The following is a 20,277-nucleotide window of genomic DNA, read 5'->3' on the forward strand; positions in this document are numbered from 1 at the left end:
ACGCAACGAGACTGTCTCCAATTAGCGAGAATTAACTTCCCGCTTCCCACAGGGAACCCCTGGTTCGATGAAGGCCCAGTCTCACGGTGATGGACACTTCATCAGGATTGCCTCCACATTACAGAGTGGCAGGTTGAAAATAAAATAGTTGGGGGGGGGTCTTAATATTGTGCTAGTAATGTTACAATGAATGCATTCCTGCCGTGATTTTCTTATTAGGGTCCTTCCCTGTAAGTTTTATTGCATTTAATTAAAAATTATTGCTAAAAGAAACAGCTGCAGATGGTATTATTTTAAGTCAGAAAATTAAAAACCGAATATTCTCATTAGTCAATTTCAACAAGAAGTGCATCTGCACGCATTTGGATGTGGCGGCCTTGAGATTATAATAATTTTTATGGCAGTTTCAGGTCCTTCCAATGAAACATAATGAAAGCTCCGTGTGAGTTCATTTGTCAAAAATGTAATAACCGTGATAGGAAGGCACGGGCCGGCAAGCGACTATAAGGACACCAAGATCTGCCAGCGGTGTGGCCCCAGCACAAGTGGGCTGCAGAGAGGTTCAGGTGCCATCCCAAGTCTGCCTGCCAGTCACACTCTGCCACTGCAGGCCACCAGCACACACTCACGCACTTCTGATCACCTTGCTTGCTGCATGTGTGGGTGCACTCTGTCTGCCACAACGGAAGATAAATAAATAAAAGCCAGGAACCACTTGGGCAAAATACTGTAGCCGGTGTCCTGTGGAGAGGCTGCAGGTGCGGAGGAGGCAGCGGGGTGCATGGCTACATGGAGGGAGGGAGGAAGATGGTGGGGGTGGGGTGGGGAGGAGGAGGAAGGAGGGCAGGCTCTGACACCGGCTCCTGTACTGGGCGTGGGCCTTCCCTGCAGTGGGTCCCTGGCATGGTCTGCACACACGCTCTCCCCTCTGCCAGCTCTAGGCAGTGGACTCGCCTCCAGCTTTTATTTCAAAGACTGAATTTTTCTGACTTTTTTCTCTGTCATTTATGAGAAAGCAACACAAGCTCTACTTTTTGGGACTCGATGGATTAGCATGGATAAGCAAGAGAAAGGGAAGAGAGACGTAAGGCAGACACACACTTTCAGAGTCCTGGAGTGGACGCACGGACGGACAGATGGACGGATGGACAGGTGGAACAGGAGGCCAAGGGTTGCCATGCATAAGCCATGGCCAGACCTCCATTCTGCCTCCCAAAGCCGTGGCTCTTGCTTGATTTTCTACATCCGGGCCTTTGCCATGACCCTGGAGCTTAACCCCTGGCTGCCCATCCATCAGTGCCCTCCAGGCTCCACCTGCCAACCAAGCACCCTTTGCAATGCCCAGCCACCATCACAGCACGCCCCCGCCCCCTTCCAACCAGGTGGTGGCATGTAAGGTCACTAGCCACAGTGCGACGTCCCTCATGAGGCCCCCTCGCCTCTGTCTTCCACCCCTCCACCAAGTCCCACTGCAGCCAGCTCCCAAATTCTAGCCACGGGCCCCCTCTACAGTCAGAGGGACACGGCACCTCTCTGTTGGCCACGCTGACAGCGGGGGAGTGCAGGCCCTCACACCCAGGACCCAGAGCGAGCCAGCCCGAGGGACATAACGTAATGCTAGCAGCAGGAGACAGCATTCTGGAAAGAAAAAACACCACCAACAACAACCAAGGCTAACTGGATCCTGGCCCTTCAACCCAGCCTCCTTCAAGAGGAGGAGGCACGGCTGCCTCCGAGAAAGCATCTGGGTGAAGACCAGGTGGCTGGCATCAGACCCCCTGCCCAGTCCCGCTGGGGTGTCCTGGAGCCTCCCTCCTCCAGTCCTCCAGTCCCTCCCGCCTCCACCTCAGCGACTTGGCCCGCAGTCTCCACACTCAAAGCTCCTTTCAGCCCCACCAGCGGCCACTTCTCCCTTTCCAGCTGCCTGTGCCCAGACCTGCCCAGTCAGTGAGAGGGCAGTCCCCACCCCTGGCTCGCCTATCTCCCATCCCGCCATCACACGTAGGAAGAGGAAGCAAGTTTGGCTCCCTGATGAACTGGTATGCAAGAGGATACAGACAGAGGAAACGGAGATGTGGCTCAGTGAGCCTGGCCCGGCCATGCTTTGGGTTCAGTCAGCCAGAGCCAAGGACGAGCACCAGGCAGCTGCATGGAGCCAGCTAAAGCAGGGAGCACGGAGAGTACCCAGCCCGGGGCAGTCAAGACACAAGGCCTGTCCTGGTTTCCATTCGTCTTGCTCTCTTAGTATCCTGGTAATCTGGGCAGGAGGCCTTTTGTTTAACCACTAAGACTTGCAGCCACCAGGACACAACCTTACCAGATCCGGGCTCTGCCCCGTTCCTCCACAGCCCATCCCTCAGGCCAAGGGGCGTCCACCCCTGCTCAGGCAAGCATAGCTTCTCCTCAAGAAAGAACTAATAATCCCTCACCCAGACCTGGGGTAGAAGGCCGAAGACTAGGGTGTAGACCAGCGAACGCCTGGGGTCGTGCCCCCCACCTAGCTCACGGTGGCTCCTGGAGAGGCAGGGTGAGTCCACTAGGACTCCCCAAATGGGGGGAGAATCTGAGGGCTCCTCTTCAAGGGCCGGGGAGAACTGCATCCCCCACCCCCGAGGCTGCACCCACAAACACTGACAGGCAGGAAAACACCCCCACACCTGCGTGAGCGACAACTCTCAATAACCCCAGTGTTGCATTCCCACTGTAGATGACATCTCTTAAAGACTTCCATTCAGAAACTGAGCTCGAGGCACGCACTGCCAGCTCTTCAAACCCATTCAATCGCCTTCCTCTCCAGCTCCCCGTGGAGGGCGGTGCCTGATCACACAACGAGAGGTACCCAGCTCCACGCAGGGGTATCTTCCTCCAGGGGAGAGGTATTTAGTTTGGCCACATGCCAGAGCAGTCTCCTAGTACTTTCCCATCGGAGAGCAGCAAAGCCACCCACCAGAACCACAACCATGTCCGTCTGGGCAATTCCAGATTCTGCCGTGCTGTGACAGCATGAGGTCCATTTCATGAGGAGAAAAACTGAGGCTCAAAGAGGTGCAGCCACGTACCCCAAACCACACAGCAAGGCGCCTGAGATTCTGCCTGCGCCTCCACTGCCCCTCCACTGTAACATTAGCCACCCAAGCACGAGCCCGGCCCCCATACCTCTCCGCTTCCTGCTCCGGGCTCTGCTGTCTGCTCTCGAAAGCGTTGAAGCTGCTCATGTCCACGTAGCCGTCATTCTCGTTGGCCGTGGACAGGGCCCTGCTCTGGTCTTGGAAGAGCTTGGTGAAGGTGCCAGCCCTCGCCGGCCGCCGTGGCGGGATCTGGATGTTTTCATAGTCCGAGTTCATGGCTGGAATGTTCTCGTAGTCAGAAGTGTCGGCATTGGGGAAGGAAATGGAGCGAGGCTTGGTGAGCGGCAGGGGCAGGAAGGGAGGCCGCAAGCGGTCCTCGAAGGACTCCACCCTGGACACCGTCCGGCTGAAGGGGACCCCTCTCCGCTTGCCATCTCGGTAGAAGATGAGGGAGGACGGGGATTCGGAGGCCCGGAGCTTGCCGGCCCGGGACTTGAGCTGGGGGGAGTTGCTGAGGCTTCTCCGGTCTATCTCCAGGATCCGGGCCGGCCCGTGGTAGCTGGACTCGGACGAGGACCTGGAGGAAGACACGTGGGCCTCACCGTGGGCCTTGCTCTCCGTCTTCTTCCGGAAGGTGAGCTCCAGGAAGCGCTTGAAGGAGGACTTCTTCTTCTTGGCGGCCTTGTCGGGGGAGTCGCCGTCGGTGAGGAGCGAGGGCGAGCTCTTGGTGATGGGCCGCCTGGTGACGCAGGCCAGGTCGAAGGGGGGCGGGATGTCGGCCACGGAGGACGGGGTGGAGGTGCCGCTGGACGGAAGGTGGTTCCTCTGGGAGAAGCTTCCGGAAGAGCTGACGACACAGGGCAAGGACAGGTTGTCGTCTTTCCTCTTGATGCGGAGCTCCTCCAGCCCGGCCCCCACGGGCTCTCGGTACAGGGGCAGAGGCAACTCCCGGCCCTCCACGGAGAAGGAGCGTGGGTACAACGTGAAGGCCCTGGGCTTGGCTGGCAGGGGCACGGCCCGGCCGGTGTCCAGGGCCCTCCCCTCGGCCGCCGCCGCCGGCTCCCCGGCTTCCTCCTGGGCACCTGCCTTGCTTGTGGCCGCGGAGCCACCGTCGGGCCCCATTTCTTCTGGAACAGTCTCTGGGACGTGGCCTGCCGCCTTCCCAGAGTGTGGCCGAGCCCTGGCGGCAGTGCTCCTCCTGTCAGGGGGGGTCAGGCCATCCTCAGCGCCTGGGTCCCCCTCGCCTCGGCCCCCTCCGGGGTCGGCCAGGCACGTCACGTAGGGGTTGCTCAGCGAGCAGTCCCTGGCGTCCTCGTCCTCCAGCATGACCACGTGGGCGGCGGGCGCCCGCTGCAGGATGTCACAGCAGCCACGGGGAGCCCCAGCCTCCGGGACGGTGGCCATGCGGACCCCCGGGGCCGGTGCCCCCTCCCCTTGTGCTGGCTCAGAAATGGGGCCACTCTGGCTACTGAAGGAGGTGCTCTCGGTGGGGAAGAAATGATAGGGACTCCCCGCCAGCGAGGGCACCAAGTCCTCTGCGCTGTCGCTCTCGCTCTCGAAGGGGATGATGTGGCACCCGTCCTCCCCGTCCTCCCCGCCGGCGGCGGCGGCCATGTCTCCCTGGGGCCTTTCCTCGTGGCGGGCAGCTGCTTCCTCTTGGTCAACCTGCTCCCCACGGCCGGGGGCGTCCTCGCCCCCCTCCCCAGAGGCTCCGGGGTCATCGGGGACTGTCTCCACCTGCGGGGTGTCAGCGGCCTGCTCCTCCTCCAGGAGCTCCTCCTCCTCCTCGGGGGGCTCCTCCTCCTCCTCCTCGGGGGGCTCCTCCTCTTCCTCGGGGGGCTCCTCCTTCTCTTCAGGGGGCTCCTCCTCCTCCTCGGGGGGCTCCTCCTCCTTCTCTTCAGGGGGCTCCTCCTTCTCTTCAGGGGGCTCCTCCTTCTCCTCGGGGGGCTCCTCCTTCTCCTCGGGGGGCTCCTCCTCTTGCTCCTCACAGATTTCATCCACATCCTGCATGGACGAGTCGAAATCCACTTCCCCGCAGGGCCCCCCGGGCTCCGTGTCTACACAGTCTTCCTCACCATCCTCCTCTGCCTCCCCGGGGACCTCGGGGAGCCCCAGCTCCTCAGGGGAGCCTCCAGGAACCTCTGTGTGGATGTCGGTTAGAATGATCCGGCCCTGCGAGGCCTCTCCCTCGTCCTCCAGGCTGTCCTCACTGGAGGACAGCGGCTCCTCTGTGCCTTCCTCCCCGCACTCAGGGACATGGCTGGTGTCTTCCTCCCCCTCCCAGCCGGGTGCCTCTCCAGCAGGGGTGGCAGAGGACGCTGGGCTGCTGTTAGCGTCCGACCCCTCTGTGCCTCCCTCCCGGCCTCCTGCCTCTGCATCCTCGTCCTGGTCGGCAGCAGCAGGCCCCGCAGGCTCTTCACCGTCTGAGTCCTCTCTCCCCGGGGCTCTGGGGACCATGATGCAGTCCTCGTCATTGTCGGCACGCTGCCCCGGGGGTGGCGGCGCCCCGTCTGCACACAGCAGCCTCCCGTTGCTGCATTTGGTGAGAAAGCTGTTCACGTGGATGCCGGCTCTGCACTCGCCCGGGGCGGCCAGCCTGGGCTTGGGGGCGATGGGGGGCTTTGGTCCCCTGGACATGGAGCTGGGACTTCCCAGGCTCTCAGGCCTGGGTGAGGCAGAGAATTTGGGGACAGTCACAGGCGTGTGTGGGCTGGCAGTCTTGGGCTTGGGAGCCACTGGAGGTTTGGGTGAATCTAAAGAATGAAAGCAGAGAGAAGGAGGGAGGAGTTAATTAGCCGACTCCGTTCCAGCCACCTACAGATCGCCCTACACGGAGCACGGACACTGCTCCCCAGATTGTGGGGGCCACGTCTTCCCTCCCCACAGCCAGAAAACGCCCTCAGCGGCCCACTGCAGCCACTGTATACAAACAAGTGGCCTTCCACGCCCATCCTGCCGACCAGAGGCCACACAGGGGGCCACGGTGATTCCTGAGTGTCCACTGCTGCCCACAGCCACCCAGTAAGCTCTTTCTGTGCTTCAGTGGCCGACATCAAGGAGACTGTGGGACTGTGCCATTGGGACAGCGCCGTGGAGGTGCCGGAAACGAGCTGGGCTCCAGAGCCACAAAACGCTATGGAAGACTTGAAAGCCCCCCACCCACCCCTATGGTCACCATCCTTGCCCAGCACTGGCACCAGAGGAGCCCTGAGACCTCACAGCTTTGCAGCTGTTTCTGTGGGCGGTCAAGAAGATCCTGGTGTAAAAAACTCTCCTCACGTTAGTGAAAAAACATGAAGTTGGAGCTTAAAAATATAATCCTTAGTTGTTCTAGGTTTACAGTAAGAAAGCCTGGGTTTGCCAGTAATGGAACAGGCCCTCACTTTCCTCATCTGTAAAATGGGCACAATGCAAGCACTACTCTAAAGGAGCTGAAAGTTACGCTCATTGACAATGAAATCAAACTGCTTCTTGGAGCCTTCTCACAGGCACAGCTACTGACGGGGCCTTGGCTTTCACCACTCAGCGAGGCCCCCACCACTGCCTGCCGCTGGTACCCAGCCGGCAGCACTCAGTGAGGTATTCAAGGCAGGCACACTGGCTCTCTGCACCCGGGGTCAGGCTGGCACAGATTTGCTCTTTGAAGGCGGGGCTCTCATTTCTCATCCACACAGGTGGCATTCCACACCAAGACACCACTGGAGGCCATGAAAAATGAGTGTCTGCCTTGCCCCACCCCCACCCCATCCTTCATCCAATCAAGCTATTGATTTGTGGGACTGGCTCCTTGGGAAAGGTTACCGTGGGTGAGGCGTGATCCAGCAAGAAAATGCCTTTCCCACTGAAGCCCATCTGAGTACCCTGGGTGGAAGGCTGCGGCAGGCTGGTGGCAGAAAAGCCTTGTCGGACCTGTCACTGAAAGCTGGGGAAACTGAGACACCACAAAGAGCTTACCTCAGCAGTGCCTGGCAAGAGCCTGGGCTCTGCTTCCTGCTCCAGTCACCTGACCCTCTGCCTGCCTGCTGACACGGTCAAGCATTTCCTCTATAGTGGAGATCAAGCACGGGGCATGCAGTGAGGCAGAGAAGAGGGGAACGCAGAGAATCTGAGGCAGGGAAACAAAGCCCAACTAGTCAGGTGGCAGGCTGATATATAGCTGAGTCTGGGGCTCATTAGCAAGGATCCTAAGGCAAATAGCTAGCTTTAACTTGTTCCTGTTCAGCTGAGCACTAGTGGTTTGTGCCTGGAATGAATCCCAGCCACTCAGGAAGCTAAGGACTTGAGGATCAAGGTTCAAGGCTGGCCCAGACCAAAAAAAAAAAAAAGTCCAGTAGTCTACTTCTGGTAAATAGTCTAATTCTCGTAAATAAGCATTTATTGGGCACCGACTATGTATCAAGTCCTCATCTAGAGTCTTGGGACACATCCATAAATGAAATTAAAATGCTGTCCCCAGGAATGTCACATGGAAAGCTGGCGGGAGAGAAAGGACAAGTGTACATAAATGACACATCACTTGTAGCTGACAACTCCAAACACAGTGACCCTAACAAGTGGAGAGGACATTAGAGCAAAGTTGGAGGGAAGGTGAGAGAGCGGGGTGACAGCAGCACACACTGCCGGGGAAGCAGGCAGGGAGACACCCGCAGGCAATGGAGCCTGGGCCAGGCCCGGGTGACAAGAGTCCAGTTCCGGAGTTGAGGGACTGGCTCAGTTTGGACATGGAACATAGTAGAAGAAAAAGCCAAAGATGTCGCCGAGCATCTAGAGAGGTCAAGTTACACCAAGCTGCCTGAGATGGCACAGGTGGCAGGCGTGGGGAAGGAAAGCCAGGATTTCAGTCAGTCCAGGTCCAGGTGGACAACCTTCACACACCCGTGTGCAGAGGTCAGCAGGCACGGGAGAAGTGTGCAGGCAGACGGCCACCATGGAGATGGGACTCAAGGCACAGACTCGGGGAGATCAGTGCGAGAACGCGGAGAGAATGGAGCCCGGGAGGCCCGCGAAGAACAGGCAAGATAGCAGAGGACATCCTCCATCTTCCTGCCTGCAGAGGGGGCGGCGGGGGGGCGGGGGGACCGCACTCCTATGGAAAACTCTGGAGTCAGGTGGGACTGACACACAGGCCAGAGGAAGGGGCTGAAGACAGAGCACTCTAGGAGGAGATGGAGCAGCACAGGAGGAAAATGGAGCACTCCAAGAATAGAGGGAGTACTCCAGGAGAAGGGGAGGGAGCATTCCAGAAGATGGAACACTTCAAGATGGAGGGGAGGGAGCACTCCAGGAGGAAGAGATGATGCACTCCAGAAGAGGATAGAACATTCCGAGATGAGGGGAGGGAGCACTCCAGGAGGAGATGGAGCACTCCAGAAGGAGGGAGCAGCCAGGATGGAAATACAGTTGCAGGAGCCTGAGAGAATGTGGCACAGCCCGGCTGGTAGAACTTTGCCGTTGGGAGGCAGAGATTATTGGGCAAGTCAGCACTGAGCTTTACTCTTCTGGGTTAAGCTTAGCTTCCTGCACGGATGTAGCTGGGGCCCTTCTGCAGCACAGTTCCTCTGGAACCTTCTCTCCCCCTGCAGGTTGGACCCTTCCCTCTCTGCATTTGCACCGTTCAGGCCCCAAGGGCAGTTTGCTACACCTGGGGATACGTTGCATGCAGAAGACCTTTTCACCAAGAGGACAGGAGCTAACCTGGCACTGGGGAAGCTGCAGTCACAGAAACGGTTAGCAGCCTCTGGGAATGGTGAAATCATCCCAGGCCCGTGTTTGGGTACCAGTCTGCATCTGCTCTCTCCGTGCTGATTAAATATGTGTCCCTCACACCTCCACAATCCCTGCTCCCTATCTCTGCAGAAGCTCAGATGGCGGGTCCTGGGGGAGCACTGGACAGGGATAGTTGGAGTTCTGACCCATTTTCCTGGCTCAGTCACTGACTGGAGGTGCGATCTTGAGCAAGCCCCCTCTGGGGCTTCAACTACCCCATGGTGAGAGGAAGAGACCCCAATGGTCCATCTGCTGTGCCCAGGCTGACCACAAGGGCAGCTTCCACACCCCTACGGCGCCTCACGCCTGGTTCAGCTGTGGACTGCTGAACTCTCTGTGGAGCTCAAAGCCATATGTTGGCAGAGTAATTACCTTCTACCTTCACCTTCCCACTGCCTCTTAATTGAACTCCCGTTCCGGGCACCCTCTGGAATGTCTGAGCTCGGTGATTTCTAATGAGGCTGGTGTTACGCTGGCCCAGTGACCCACGGAAGGGCACTTCCCGGGGACGCAGCCGGAGGGCTTAGGCCTGGGCGAGCCACCCGGGCTCAAAAAGACCTGGGCTCCAGCGCCAGGCTGGCCACACACTGGCTGTGTGATTCTGGAGCCTGGTGACTTCTTGGTGGAATGGAAGAGATGTCACATTCCCCCACCGCACACACACAGGTACCGAGAAGTTGGACAGAATTAAAATGGCTATGGGAATCCATCGCCCGCCTTCCCTGTGCCACACCAGAGTCGCTGGCTCTTCCCATGGCACGGCGTGGACAGCAGCCCCGGCTCCCGCCCCAGCTTTCTGGGGGCGCCAAGTTGATGCAGGCGAAGGCCTGGAAAGTTTGCCTCGCTTGCTGCGCCCGCTGACACCCAATCTCCCCATCCTCCAGACAAAGGCGGCCACGGAAGATCCACGCGGGCAGGGGGCTGGCGCGGGGCCGCGGGGCAGGAAGCCGGCCGGGCTCCCACCATTGTTCCCGGCGAGGTTCATCAGGAGGGGCGGAAGCCCGAGCCGGCTCGGGGACCCCACGGCCGCGCGCGGGACCCCGGGCGGATGCGCCCTCACCCGCACGGAGCAGCGCCCGGACCCCGGGAGTGCGTGCGGGGCGCGGGGCTGGGGACCCGCCCGGGGCTCGGGGGAGCGGACGGGCCCGGCGCCGGCGCGGGCGGGCGGCAAACCAAGTCCCGGGGAACTTTCGGGCCGGGAACCCCCGACGGGGAGGACGGCGGCGGCGCCCGCCCGGGGAGGGCTCGGGTCCCCGGGGTCCCCCCGGCGTTGGACCCCACCCCGAGCTTCCCAGGTCCTCGCCACGCGGGGAGACGGGCGCCCGCGCGGGCACCAAAGGGCCGGGGCGCACGGGGCGACGGGGCCCCGACCTCGCCACGACGGCGCCCCGGCCCGGCCCGCGGCGAGCGAGCGGGGGGCGCGCGGCTCCTACCTGCGCGGTTCATCTTCCGGCGCGCAGGGCCCGGGGCCGCGGTCGCCGCGTCCGTCCGGGCGTCCGTCGGTCCGGCGCGAGTCCGCCGCCCGCCGCCGCGCTCACGGCGCCCCGCGGGGCCCGCAGCCCCCCCACCCCGGCCGCGCCCCGCCCCTCCCCGGGCGCAGCTCTCGGCGGCGCGGCGCGCACGGCCAGTGGGCGCGGGGCTCGGGGCGCGGGCGGGGCGGGGCGCGGCGGGCGGGCCGGGCGGGGGCGCGGCGGCGGCGCGGCGTCCAGACCGGAGTCCGCGCGGCGCGCAGGGCGGGGGGGCGCGGCGGCGCGGGGCGGGGCGGAGGGGGAGGAGCCCGCGCGGGGGGGCGGGGCGAGGGCGCGCGGGCCTGGGGCGGGGTCTGGGGGGCGGGGGGGGGGGCGGACCCCGCCCCCTCCCGGCCCCCCTCCCCCCCTCCCCGCCGTCGGTGTGGTCCCGAGGCCCGGGGCTGGCGCTCCACCACCTGAGCCACGGCTCCACGCCTGGCTCCGCACAGACCTTCCTGCCAAGGCTGCTTTCGAACCGCGATCCTCAGACCCAGGCCCTGCGTGCCAGGCCGCCGCCGCCGGCCGGGGACTTTCTGCGCCTGCCCCACCGGACCTGCGGGGACACCAGTGTGGGACAACAGGTCCCACGGGGTGGATGGCGTCCCGGGGCGGGATCTCCAGGGCGCCCCCAGACAGTGCTGGTGGGCAGGTCCCCAAGGACAGAGTGCGGACAGCACAGCGGAGGGAGGGAGGGAGAGCCACCGCGCAGGGCCGCCTGCTACCTGGGGAGGGGGGGGGCCGGGGAGGGGCCGGGGTCGCCTGTCATCCTGAGACCCCAGCATCACAGGTTGAAGCCAGTCCAGGCAGTAAAGGCCATGAGACTCTCCAGAAGTGGCACTGAGGCTCTAGTGGTAGGGCAGTAATTGAGCTGAGCAGCTCAGGAACAGCGCCCAGGCCCAGAGTTCATGCCCCACGACCCCCCACCCCACCCCCCAACAAAAGTCTGGCTTGACCTAGGGTGGACTTCAAGGGGTGCAGTGCCGGTGGTGCAGCACAGGGGCAGGGAATGGTGAGGGAGGAGAGAGATGCTGCAGGTCCAGGACAGGGTGCTTCAAGGTGGGTACACGTGAATGAAGGGATAAGTGCACTAGTTAATGTAGAGAGAAAATACGTGTGGGCTCACACTTGTAATCCCCGCTACATGGGAGCTGCAGATGGGAGGGTGCAGGTTCAACACCCTATCTCAAACAAGCTGGGTGTGGCCTGTGATCCAGCATCTCGGAGAGGGAAGGAAGAGGGTTCCCGTCCAGGGCCAGCAGAGAACAGCTGGTTCTGATTTTTTTCCTAAGTAAGTTTGTTTCTGAGAATCAGCCAGAAAAGCCAAATGACCTAGCGGCCCCTCATGGAAGAACGAGTGAGGTCTACCAGTTGTGCTAGCTGGGCGCAGACAGCTCACGGCTCTGCGGCTGCTTGCAAGATCACAGCACCAAGGCCAGTCGGGAAAAACACAGGTCAGAACTTGCTCAGCTGAAACGACAGACAGGACGCCGTGGAGCGATGTCTGTGGAGACACTGCTCTCGTTCCTTTGTTTTTCCTTACGGAAGGAAATGGATGTGAAAGACTGGATGGCTTTACTGGATGTCTGGACCTAGAGAACCCTCACGGGATTCGAGCGGGTGACTCACATACCCTGGAAGGCCTGGACGGCGTGGCTGCTGTTCCTGGCCTTCTCCACAGGCATTCTTTCCCGGAATTCATGATCATATGCCCATTTCCCGGACAGGAAAACCAAGGCCCGTTCGGCCCAGGCAGGACCCCGTCCCCTCCATCCACTGATGCCTCCTGCAGTAACAGAAGTCCCTTCCTTTGCTGTGGCTTTTCCTCTCTCAGTCCCTTCTTTATAAATTGCCAAGTACCAGTCTGAGCGCCATCAGTTCCTCAGAGCAGGAATAGGAGCACAGAGTCTTCTCTCCCCTCCAGCGTCCCACTGTCCTCAGCCCCTGCTCTCTCCATGGGACAGCCACCCTTTCCTGGACCCTTCCATTTTCCAAGGAGCAAACAGCTCTGGTGTTTACTGTCTTTGCAGGAGTTGAGGCTCATGGCACCCCAAATCTAGCACCCCATTCCTGTCTGAAGTTCTAACAAAGTGTTCAACTAATGCCCAAAACTCCATCCTCCAGAAACTAACCAGTACCCCAGTTCTGTGCCAAACCTCCCAGATGGGCACTGCAACATGGCAGCCAGGAACCAGGTTAACTCTGGGAGGGGTGACCCTGGCTCACGCACTGTGCCTCAGTTTCCCCACTTGCAAGTCAAGCCTAATATTTGCTAAGTGCTTATTTTGTTCATTTGGTAAATGTTCTGTATGATTTAATCCATTCAACCAACCCAGGGGGAAGGCATTATTTCTCACTCCTGTGTTCCACAGACCTTGTGCCAGGCACTGGACACTGGTTCTGTGGTCAGCTTTCTCCCTGGCAAGTGCTCAGTAAGTGACATTGCCATTTAAGTGTCTAGAATGTCACTGGTACTTAGCAGATGCTTACAAACTGAACTCACCAAGAGCTGGGACACAGCATCCTCACCATCAAAACAGAAAAGGGCCAGAAAAAAGCCCTTAGTGACCACCATCTGCATACTGGGTGGCAGAGTCAGGAGTAGAGGGAAGGACAATGCAGAAGTCCCCCAGGAGACATGGGACCAGGCCAGGGCTGTGCTTCCTGCCCCAGCTCAGAAGGAGGTGACAGCAGCCTTGTTTCCTGCCAAGTCAGAGCCTTTCCTTCCGGCCTCCACCGCTGCCACCTCTGCATCCCACACCGCCTATGCTGACCAGGTCTGCCTTTGCCACCGGACAAGCTGCCCTCGGGAAGGGGCCCTTCCCTGCCTGCTGCCCCGCGGGGGGACTGGACCGCATGGGCCTCGGGCTTAGATGTGCCGAGGCCATTAAGTGGCCTTCCCTTCCCAGACCAAGCAAAGCAGATAATGGCCTGGGACAGGGTTTGGTCAGGCCTCCCTTCCTCCCTTTGGTGGGATATCAGGTGGGCCCGCTCTGTCCTGGGGCCCCCAGCCTCACCAGTCACTGGCCCTGGCCTTGGGGAAGCCACCTTGCTCTCTGCGCCAGTTTTCTCCTCAACGCATGAAGGAAAACCAGACTTTGGCCATCCAAGGGTGGACGTGGAGGTGAAATGGCCCCGTGAGAGAAGCGCCACAGGCCAACCAGGCCTCCACTCATGAGTGCTCTTCCGGGGTCAGAGGCACGCTGGGCAGGCTGCCAGGCGTGGTGGGCTTCAACTCCTCAGAGGCAAGGAGGCCATGGAAAGAGGGCTAAGCCTACTCATCTCAAGTGTCCAGGGTGGGGTATGTGCAGGCAGGGGAGTGGGCAGGAGACTTGGTCGCCTTTGTCCAACTGCCTGAACTCTCCAAGGAAGGGCTGAGCCCGGGGAGGGGCGTCGGGCGGGGCAGGGCCAGCGTGGAGTCTTTATCGCTGGGTGGGATTCGAGGTCTGTGGAGGAAGTGGCCACCCCCTTCCGGCCAGGCCTTTTTTTTTCCCCTTTGGCTGGCTGGCTGGGCTTTTTCCCCGAGGCTCCATTTCCACTCGGACCCCTCCTGGCCAGCTGGGTGTGGGCACAGCTTCGACACACACCAGCAGCAGGGCGGCCAGGGCCCGGGCTTCCTGCCCTACTCTGAGCAGGCGGATTGAGGAAAACAGCCCTCAGCTTTCTTCAAAACAGGAAACTGCTCTCCCTGCTTCCTGAAGGGCAGGAACTGTCCCCATGGCAACCACAGGACAAAGAGGCCACATTAACCCTTCCCGGGCAGGCCAAGCTTGGAGCTTCTTCTCACCAACTTGAGTGTTGGCTATGGCCACTGTCCCCAAGCGTCCCACCATTCCAAGGGAGAGGCCGGGATGAGTGACAGCACTGAGGTCAACACAGGGGATGAAGGCCCAGCCGCAAGTGCCATGGGAGGCTGGCAGCAGGGGCTCGGTTTCCATGCCAGCCCCTTGCCAGCTGCATACCTCAAGCATAGGGCCTACCTGTGAGCTCAGTTCTCTACCTGTGAAATCTGGTGACAGGAGTGGCTGCCTCACGGGCCACAGGGCACTGTCCCAAGTCCTTTCCACAGACCTGTTCCTGCTTTTCCCCAGCCTGTCTCTAGGCTCCTTGAATTCAGCCCAGACCCGAGGTCTGCGCAAAGAGTTCATGGAATACCGTCAGGGGCTATGGCTCTGGTAATGGAGGAAAGTCCATCCTGCCAAAATGCCAGGAGGACAAGGGGACAGTGGGCGACAAGACGGAGGAGGATGGGGGGACAGTGGACAGCAAGATGGTGGAGGACGGGGGAGTCTTATCCTGATCGTGAGGACCTTTGGGGGCCAGGGACAGGGTGCACCCTAATTTGCATGTTTAGGGCTCTGACCCCAGCACCGTAGAAGAGGTTTTTGTGTGTCTGGGATTTTTCAGGGCAAAGGGGGCTTTGCTGAGTGACTGTGCCCAGCTGCCCTCCGAACCCTAAGCAGGTCACGTGTTGTGCTGGAGGATGGAGGTAAGACTCAGTGGCCTGCGCCCTAGTATTGCCCCTGCTCAGAGCCCAGCCTTCCCCCTGCTCTGACGCCCAAGTCCAAGGGCCTCAGGGAGGAAGACGCACACAGCACTTCAGCCATCACTGTGGAGAAACAGCTGCTGGCGTTCCCAGGAACCCAGGCTGTGTCCCCTTGAGCCCCTATCCTCTCTTTGCTGGGTACAGCCACACAGGCCTTCCTTTCCACACACAGCCTGCCTGGTTCCCCCAGGCCCAGGCTTTGCACCTGCAACTACCCCTCCCTAGAAAGCTCCTTTCTAGCCGGGCAGGGCCAGATGGCTCTCGCTTGTCATCCTAGCTGCTCAGGAGGCTGAGATCTGAGGATCAGGGTTCAAAGCCAGCCCGGGCACAAAAGGACCTGGAACTCTTATCTCCAATTAACCTCTAGAAAATGGGAAGTGGGGATTGGCTCAAAGGTAGGGTGGTAGCCTTGAGCTGAAGAGCTCAGGGACAGCGCCCAGGCCCAGAGTTCAAGCCCCATGAACCACAAAAACAAACAAACAAACAAACCCTCCTTTCCAAATTTTCAAATGTCTGGGCTGCTCCTCCCCCAGTCAGGTCTCCAGTGTTGCCACTCAAGAGGCTTCCCTGAGCCCCATCCTATCCCCCCATCTCTCTTGCATCCCGGCTTTCACGCTGCCCGACACCATCCCGTCCACTTTGCTGTGAATCCCTCATCCTCAGGTTCTGCAGCACATGCCTAAAACCAAGGAGAGCCCTGGATCTCTACCACCGTTTGTCTTCCCTGATTTGTGAGGCACGGTTAGAGATTAGCAACAATAACTGCTAATAAAATAGAACAATTACGACAATGGGCAGCAATAAAAGTTATTTAAAACTTAGGAATTGTTTATATCTGGAATTTTCCATTTCATACTTTTGGACTGTGGTTGACAAGGGCAACTGAAATCGTGGAGACTGGCACTGCCAGGTTAAGCCAGCTGACCCCTGCTCTGAGCTGGCCGCCCCTCTCCCTGGCAGAGCACGGTGATGAGCTGAGCACACCGGCAGCCACGGTGTGATTTGGGGCTCATACCAGCATCCAGCTCTCAAGGGTGATGAAGTGAGGGCTGGAAACAAAGACTAAACGCAATCCTATGGTAGAACAAATACATCTTTGGGTGCTGTAAACACCCACTTTCTGCCACTGGAATAAACACCTGAGGTAACCATCTTAACAGAAGGTGTATGGTTTGGCTCCCAGTTTTGGAGGTTCCAGTCTTTGGCCTGGAGGTTTGGGCCGGTGGGGGCACATCATGGTAGGTATATGGCAAAGCAAGACCTCTCACCTCGGGACAGGGGAAGTGACAGGGGCTGACCCTGCTGTCCCCTGCAGGGCACTGCCCAATGACCTCAACACCTCCCATTAGGCCCGCCCCTGGATGGTTCCACCAGCTCCGAACAGCCCTGGGCTGGAGGCCAGGCCTGCCCCGTGTGCCTCTGGGGCTGTTCCAGGCCACTCCCTGGAGACTCTCATTGTCCCCGGGGCCTGAGTGCACTGGGGTGAGGGCTGGAGTGGGGGGGGGGGTTGAGGGAGGGAACCACACACAACCTCATAAAACCAGAGGGATGCTTCCTCCCCCCCTCCCCACGCTGGAGTGGCCTGGTGTACAGCAGTGACAGGAAAAGGTGCCTGACCCTCTGGGGGCTTACGAGGCACCACATAAGGGCACAGTCCACACGTGGGACCCCAACCTGAGGGCCCTTCGGGGCAGGCTAAGTGTGAATCCAAGGCCTCCCCTAAGGTGGGGGTCTGGGGTTCTCCTCCTCGGAAGCCGGGGCTCAGCCCCACTGAAGACAGTGGGCACATAGGCACATCCTGCCATGCCCAGGGTCGGGGCCGGGGCAGCGGGGACTCCTGACCCCACACAGGCCATGTGGGCTTGAATCCTCCTACAGCACAGGAAGGTGGTGGTTTAGGAGAGGCCCCTCCATGAGCCACTGGGCTGTCCTGATTTATCTCCCCGCTGGGAGTGGGCTTTGCCTCCCTGTGGGCCTTGGCTGCAGGGGAGATCTTCTTAATTAGCTTAATACTGTTGTGCGGAGAGGGCTGGCAGAGGTGACTGTGACGCCATCAGTTGATGGGGGCTCTCCTCTGCCTGATGCCCAGACACTCCAAGGAAAGAATCAGGCGCCATTAAAGTGTCCATCTGCTCCAGGCTCTGCCCAGAGCACAGAGGTCTCTGCTCACAGGAGCACTGCTGAGGGCAGGCCCGTGCAGACAGGAGCAGGGGCTGTGTGCAGATCACACGAGGGACTTTGCCTTGGGATCGGGGACATAGCTGGGCACTGGGCTTCGAGCCCCAGAGCCCCCGGTCAAGCTTTTCCTCCCTACATCCCCGTCGCATCTGCCCACATGCACACTCAGGGCAGGCAGGAGGAGGAGGAAGAGATCAGAAGACTCCAAGCTCAGTGCCCGCACACAGCAATGTCTGTGACGGCCACCGAGCCTTGAACAAAGACCTGCACTCACCAGCTGTCAGGCAGGACGGGAATCTTGCAGGTGACATTTGCTGTGGCACTCACTGACTAGACAGTGCAGCAGCCATTGTCCCTGGCAGGTTGACAGAGCAGTGAACATGGCCTCACAGGACCTCATGAGGTGAATTCGAACCCCTGTGCAGGTGAGGGGATCCAGCCGGCCACAGCCAGCTCCTCATACAGGTCTTCCCACCAAATGGAGTTACTTTCCTTGGAAATGGCAGTGGTCACAGTCCCTGGAGGTGGTGGAGGGCTTTCTGTGGCCAGGTGTAGCTGGGGCAGGACCTGTATAGAGACGTCCATGCCTCTTGGCCCTTCTCATGCTCAATTTCAGGCTCACTTATCAGTGCTGCTTCTGCGCCAGAGCTTGGGAGAGTCTATGGGGTCAGAACTAGAAAGAACATTTGCGGGCCCTCCTGCAAAATGACAACACAATGCCTTTTTTTTTTTTTCCCCAAAAGTTTTGCATTTCTAGCCAGGCACCAGTAGCTCATGCCTGTAATCCTAGCTACTCTGAAAGTGGAGATCTGAGAATTCCAGTTCAAAGCCAGCCCGGAGAATGAACTCTGTGAGGCTTTGTTCTCCAATTAGCTAGAAAAAAAAGGTAGAAGTGGAGTGGTGGCTTCAGTGCTAGAGGGCCAACTTTGAGCAAAAAAGCTAAGGAACAGTGCTCAGGCCCTGAGTTCAAGCCCTAATTCCAGCACACACACACACACACACACACACACACACACACACACACACACACACACACCGATTTCCAAACATTATGAGAAGATGGAGGGGTTATAAACCACCACTGGTCCTTCCACACTTGGGCCCCAGCCCTGGCATTCCCCACAAAGCCAGGCCTGCATACCCAAATGCCCAGACAGCAACATCTCAGCCTGTCCAGCCCCCAGCTCCCTGCCCTGTGATGGACACAGGATCATCACTGTTCAGATGGGTAACTAAGCCTGTGAAAGGCACTTGTCCTGCCCAGAACCATTCCAGGCATCACCTTGGTCTCTCGGCCGACACCTGCCCGCTGCTCTGTGCTGACCCCTGCTCTCAGCCTTTGTTTTCCTCACCCAAAGAGAAGGGTCGTGTTTACCATGCCTGAAGTTTATTATTTTTGCGTTTCCCAATCATTGATTCCAGCGGCTTCTACAGATATCCTGCGTAAGGAAAACATGTTTTTCTCACGCAGCCTCCTATTTCTTAGGAGTGTGCAGGCCCTGGTCCACAAAGAAAGTGTGGGTGACTTTTCCCTTGTTTTAGTTTTTCCACTGTTTTGGGGGGCCCACAACAAAATGTGTTTTCCTTTTCGTCTGAGGGGAAGGGGGCTTCCTTGATGGACTCATTTGTGGCTTACAAATCCCACTTCTATAGTTTCCTTGACAAAGGGGATGTGTGAGCTCACTTCAAAACAAAGAAACATCATTTTCCAACTCGGGAGAGACTCACCTGGTACCCACACTCCGCTGGTTCCACCATCCTGGGCTCCTCGTCTGTCAGCACAAGTGACTTTATTGTCCCAGCTTCTTGAGTATGCCTGTGTCTGGAGGTGCAGGGCTGAGGAAATGTGCAGAGCGACCCTCTGGTCCGGGTGGATGGCTGCTCAGAGCTCCCTGAGGCAGAAGCAGAGTGTGGTGTGAGGCCAAGACCAAGGACCTTTCTCCTCACAGTGTCCAGCTGGCCCAGCGCTGCATGCCTCTGTGGTCATGAACCAGTGGTTCTATCCCTCTCCTCTTGCTCTGTCTGCTCATCTTTGCACGGATGCCAGTCTGTCTCAATTCCTATTCCATTCACTGAAATCGACAAACCATGACTGGCTAAGTAACTCCTCTGCTGTTGCTCATTTAGGTTGTTTCCAGTGTTTTATTGTTACGACTTGCGTCATACTAAGTTGTGGTCATAAAAAAGCCATCTTAGTTGAGACTTACGACGTGACAAGCGCTAAGAGCTTCGCTTATTAATTCATTTAAGCTGCACAGCAGCCCCTTGGGGGAGGAGCTCCTCTGAAATGTGAGGAACTCCGGGCACAGAGAGGCTAAGGTCTTTGCTTTGGGTTACACAGCTACAGGGTGAAGCTGGGCCCTGAACCTCGGCAAGCTCTGGAAGCTACACTCCCATTCTCACCCCTTCAGTAGGTGAGTGGACGGTCATGAGGCCATCCTTGAATTAATGAAGTGCGATAAAATAATGAGCCTGAGGTCCTCACTCAGTGCAGGACTTCGGGAAAGTCAGGATTGCTCTTTAAGCCTCAGTTTTCTCACCTACAAGATGGCAGTGGTAGGCGTGGAGCACGAGGGACCAGCCCAGTGCCTGTTGCTTCACGGGTGGCCCCTGACTCTGCCGCCATCCCCACAGGGACTCCACGGCTTTGGAAGGCTGGAGCTGGAGAGGCCTTCACTGAGGTTCAAGGCCTCACTGATGAGACCCCCCCCCCCAAAATTTACCGCTCACATCCTCTCTGTATTTGTGAATCCAAAGCTCCGAGCTCTGTTACCGAATCCCAGGGTCGGGGGCTCAGGCCAGAATCCCGACACAGGCGTGGGCAGTGCCCTCTCCACCCCACGTGCACTCTCCCAAGCTGCTCACATGGTTCCAGAACCGTCTGGAATCCTTTTCCTCAGCGCCACCACCTCTATCACACATTTCTCTTCCTGCGTACGTTCTTGGACTGCTCTGCCTGCCTCCGTCTCCAGAACATGGATTCCAGGAGGGCCCTGGGCTTTCCTGACCTCCATGGGCCTAGGCAGCCTGGCATATGAGCTGAATGAATGCATATACACTCTGTAGGTGACAACATTTGAGTTTCAGGAAAGTCATTTGACTCACATCCAAGGCCAGTGGCTTCTGAGCGGCAGAGCCCGAGATGGGGCGCTGACTTCCAGCCTGCCCTCCTCCTCTGCCTCAAGCTCGGCCCCAAGCAATAGGGATACACCTG

The 20,277-nt window shown here is 58.9% G+C and overlaps 1 protein-coding gene across 1 annotated transcript in view; it reads right to left on the reverse strand.

Annotated features, from left to right (window-relative positions):
• Fgd5 (FYVE, RhoGEF and PH domain containing 5) overlaps nucleotides 1-10,381 on the reverse strand; it is a 41,681-nt gene extending 31,300 nt beyond the window's left edge. The window contains exons 1-2 of the mRNA XM_090324019.1: nucleotides 10,268-10,381; nucleotides 3,157-5,821 (exon numbers count right to left, since the gene is read on the reverse strand). Of these exons, the coding sequence (XP_090180145.1) occupies nucleotides 3,157-5,821; nucleotides 10,268-10,280 (2,678 nt within the window). The 5' untranslated portion in view covers nucleotides 10,281-10,381. The remainder of the gene's footprint in view (nucleotides 1-3,156; nucleotides 5,822-10,267) is intronic.
• Between the last annotated feature and the right edge of the window lie 9,896 nt (nucleotides 10,382-20,277).

Source organism: Megascapheus bottae, chromosome 33, assembly GCF_031878675.1.
Source record: "Megascapheus bottae isolate mThoBot1 chromosome 33, mThoBot2.hap1, whole genome shotgun sequence".
In the NCBI taxonomy this organism is placed as follows: domain Eukaryota; kingdom Metazoa; phylum Chordata; class Mammalia; order Rodentia; family Geomyidae; genus Megascapheus; species Megascapheus bottae.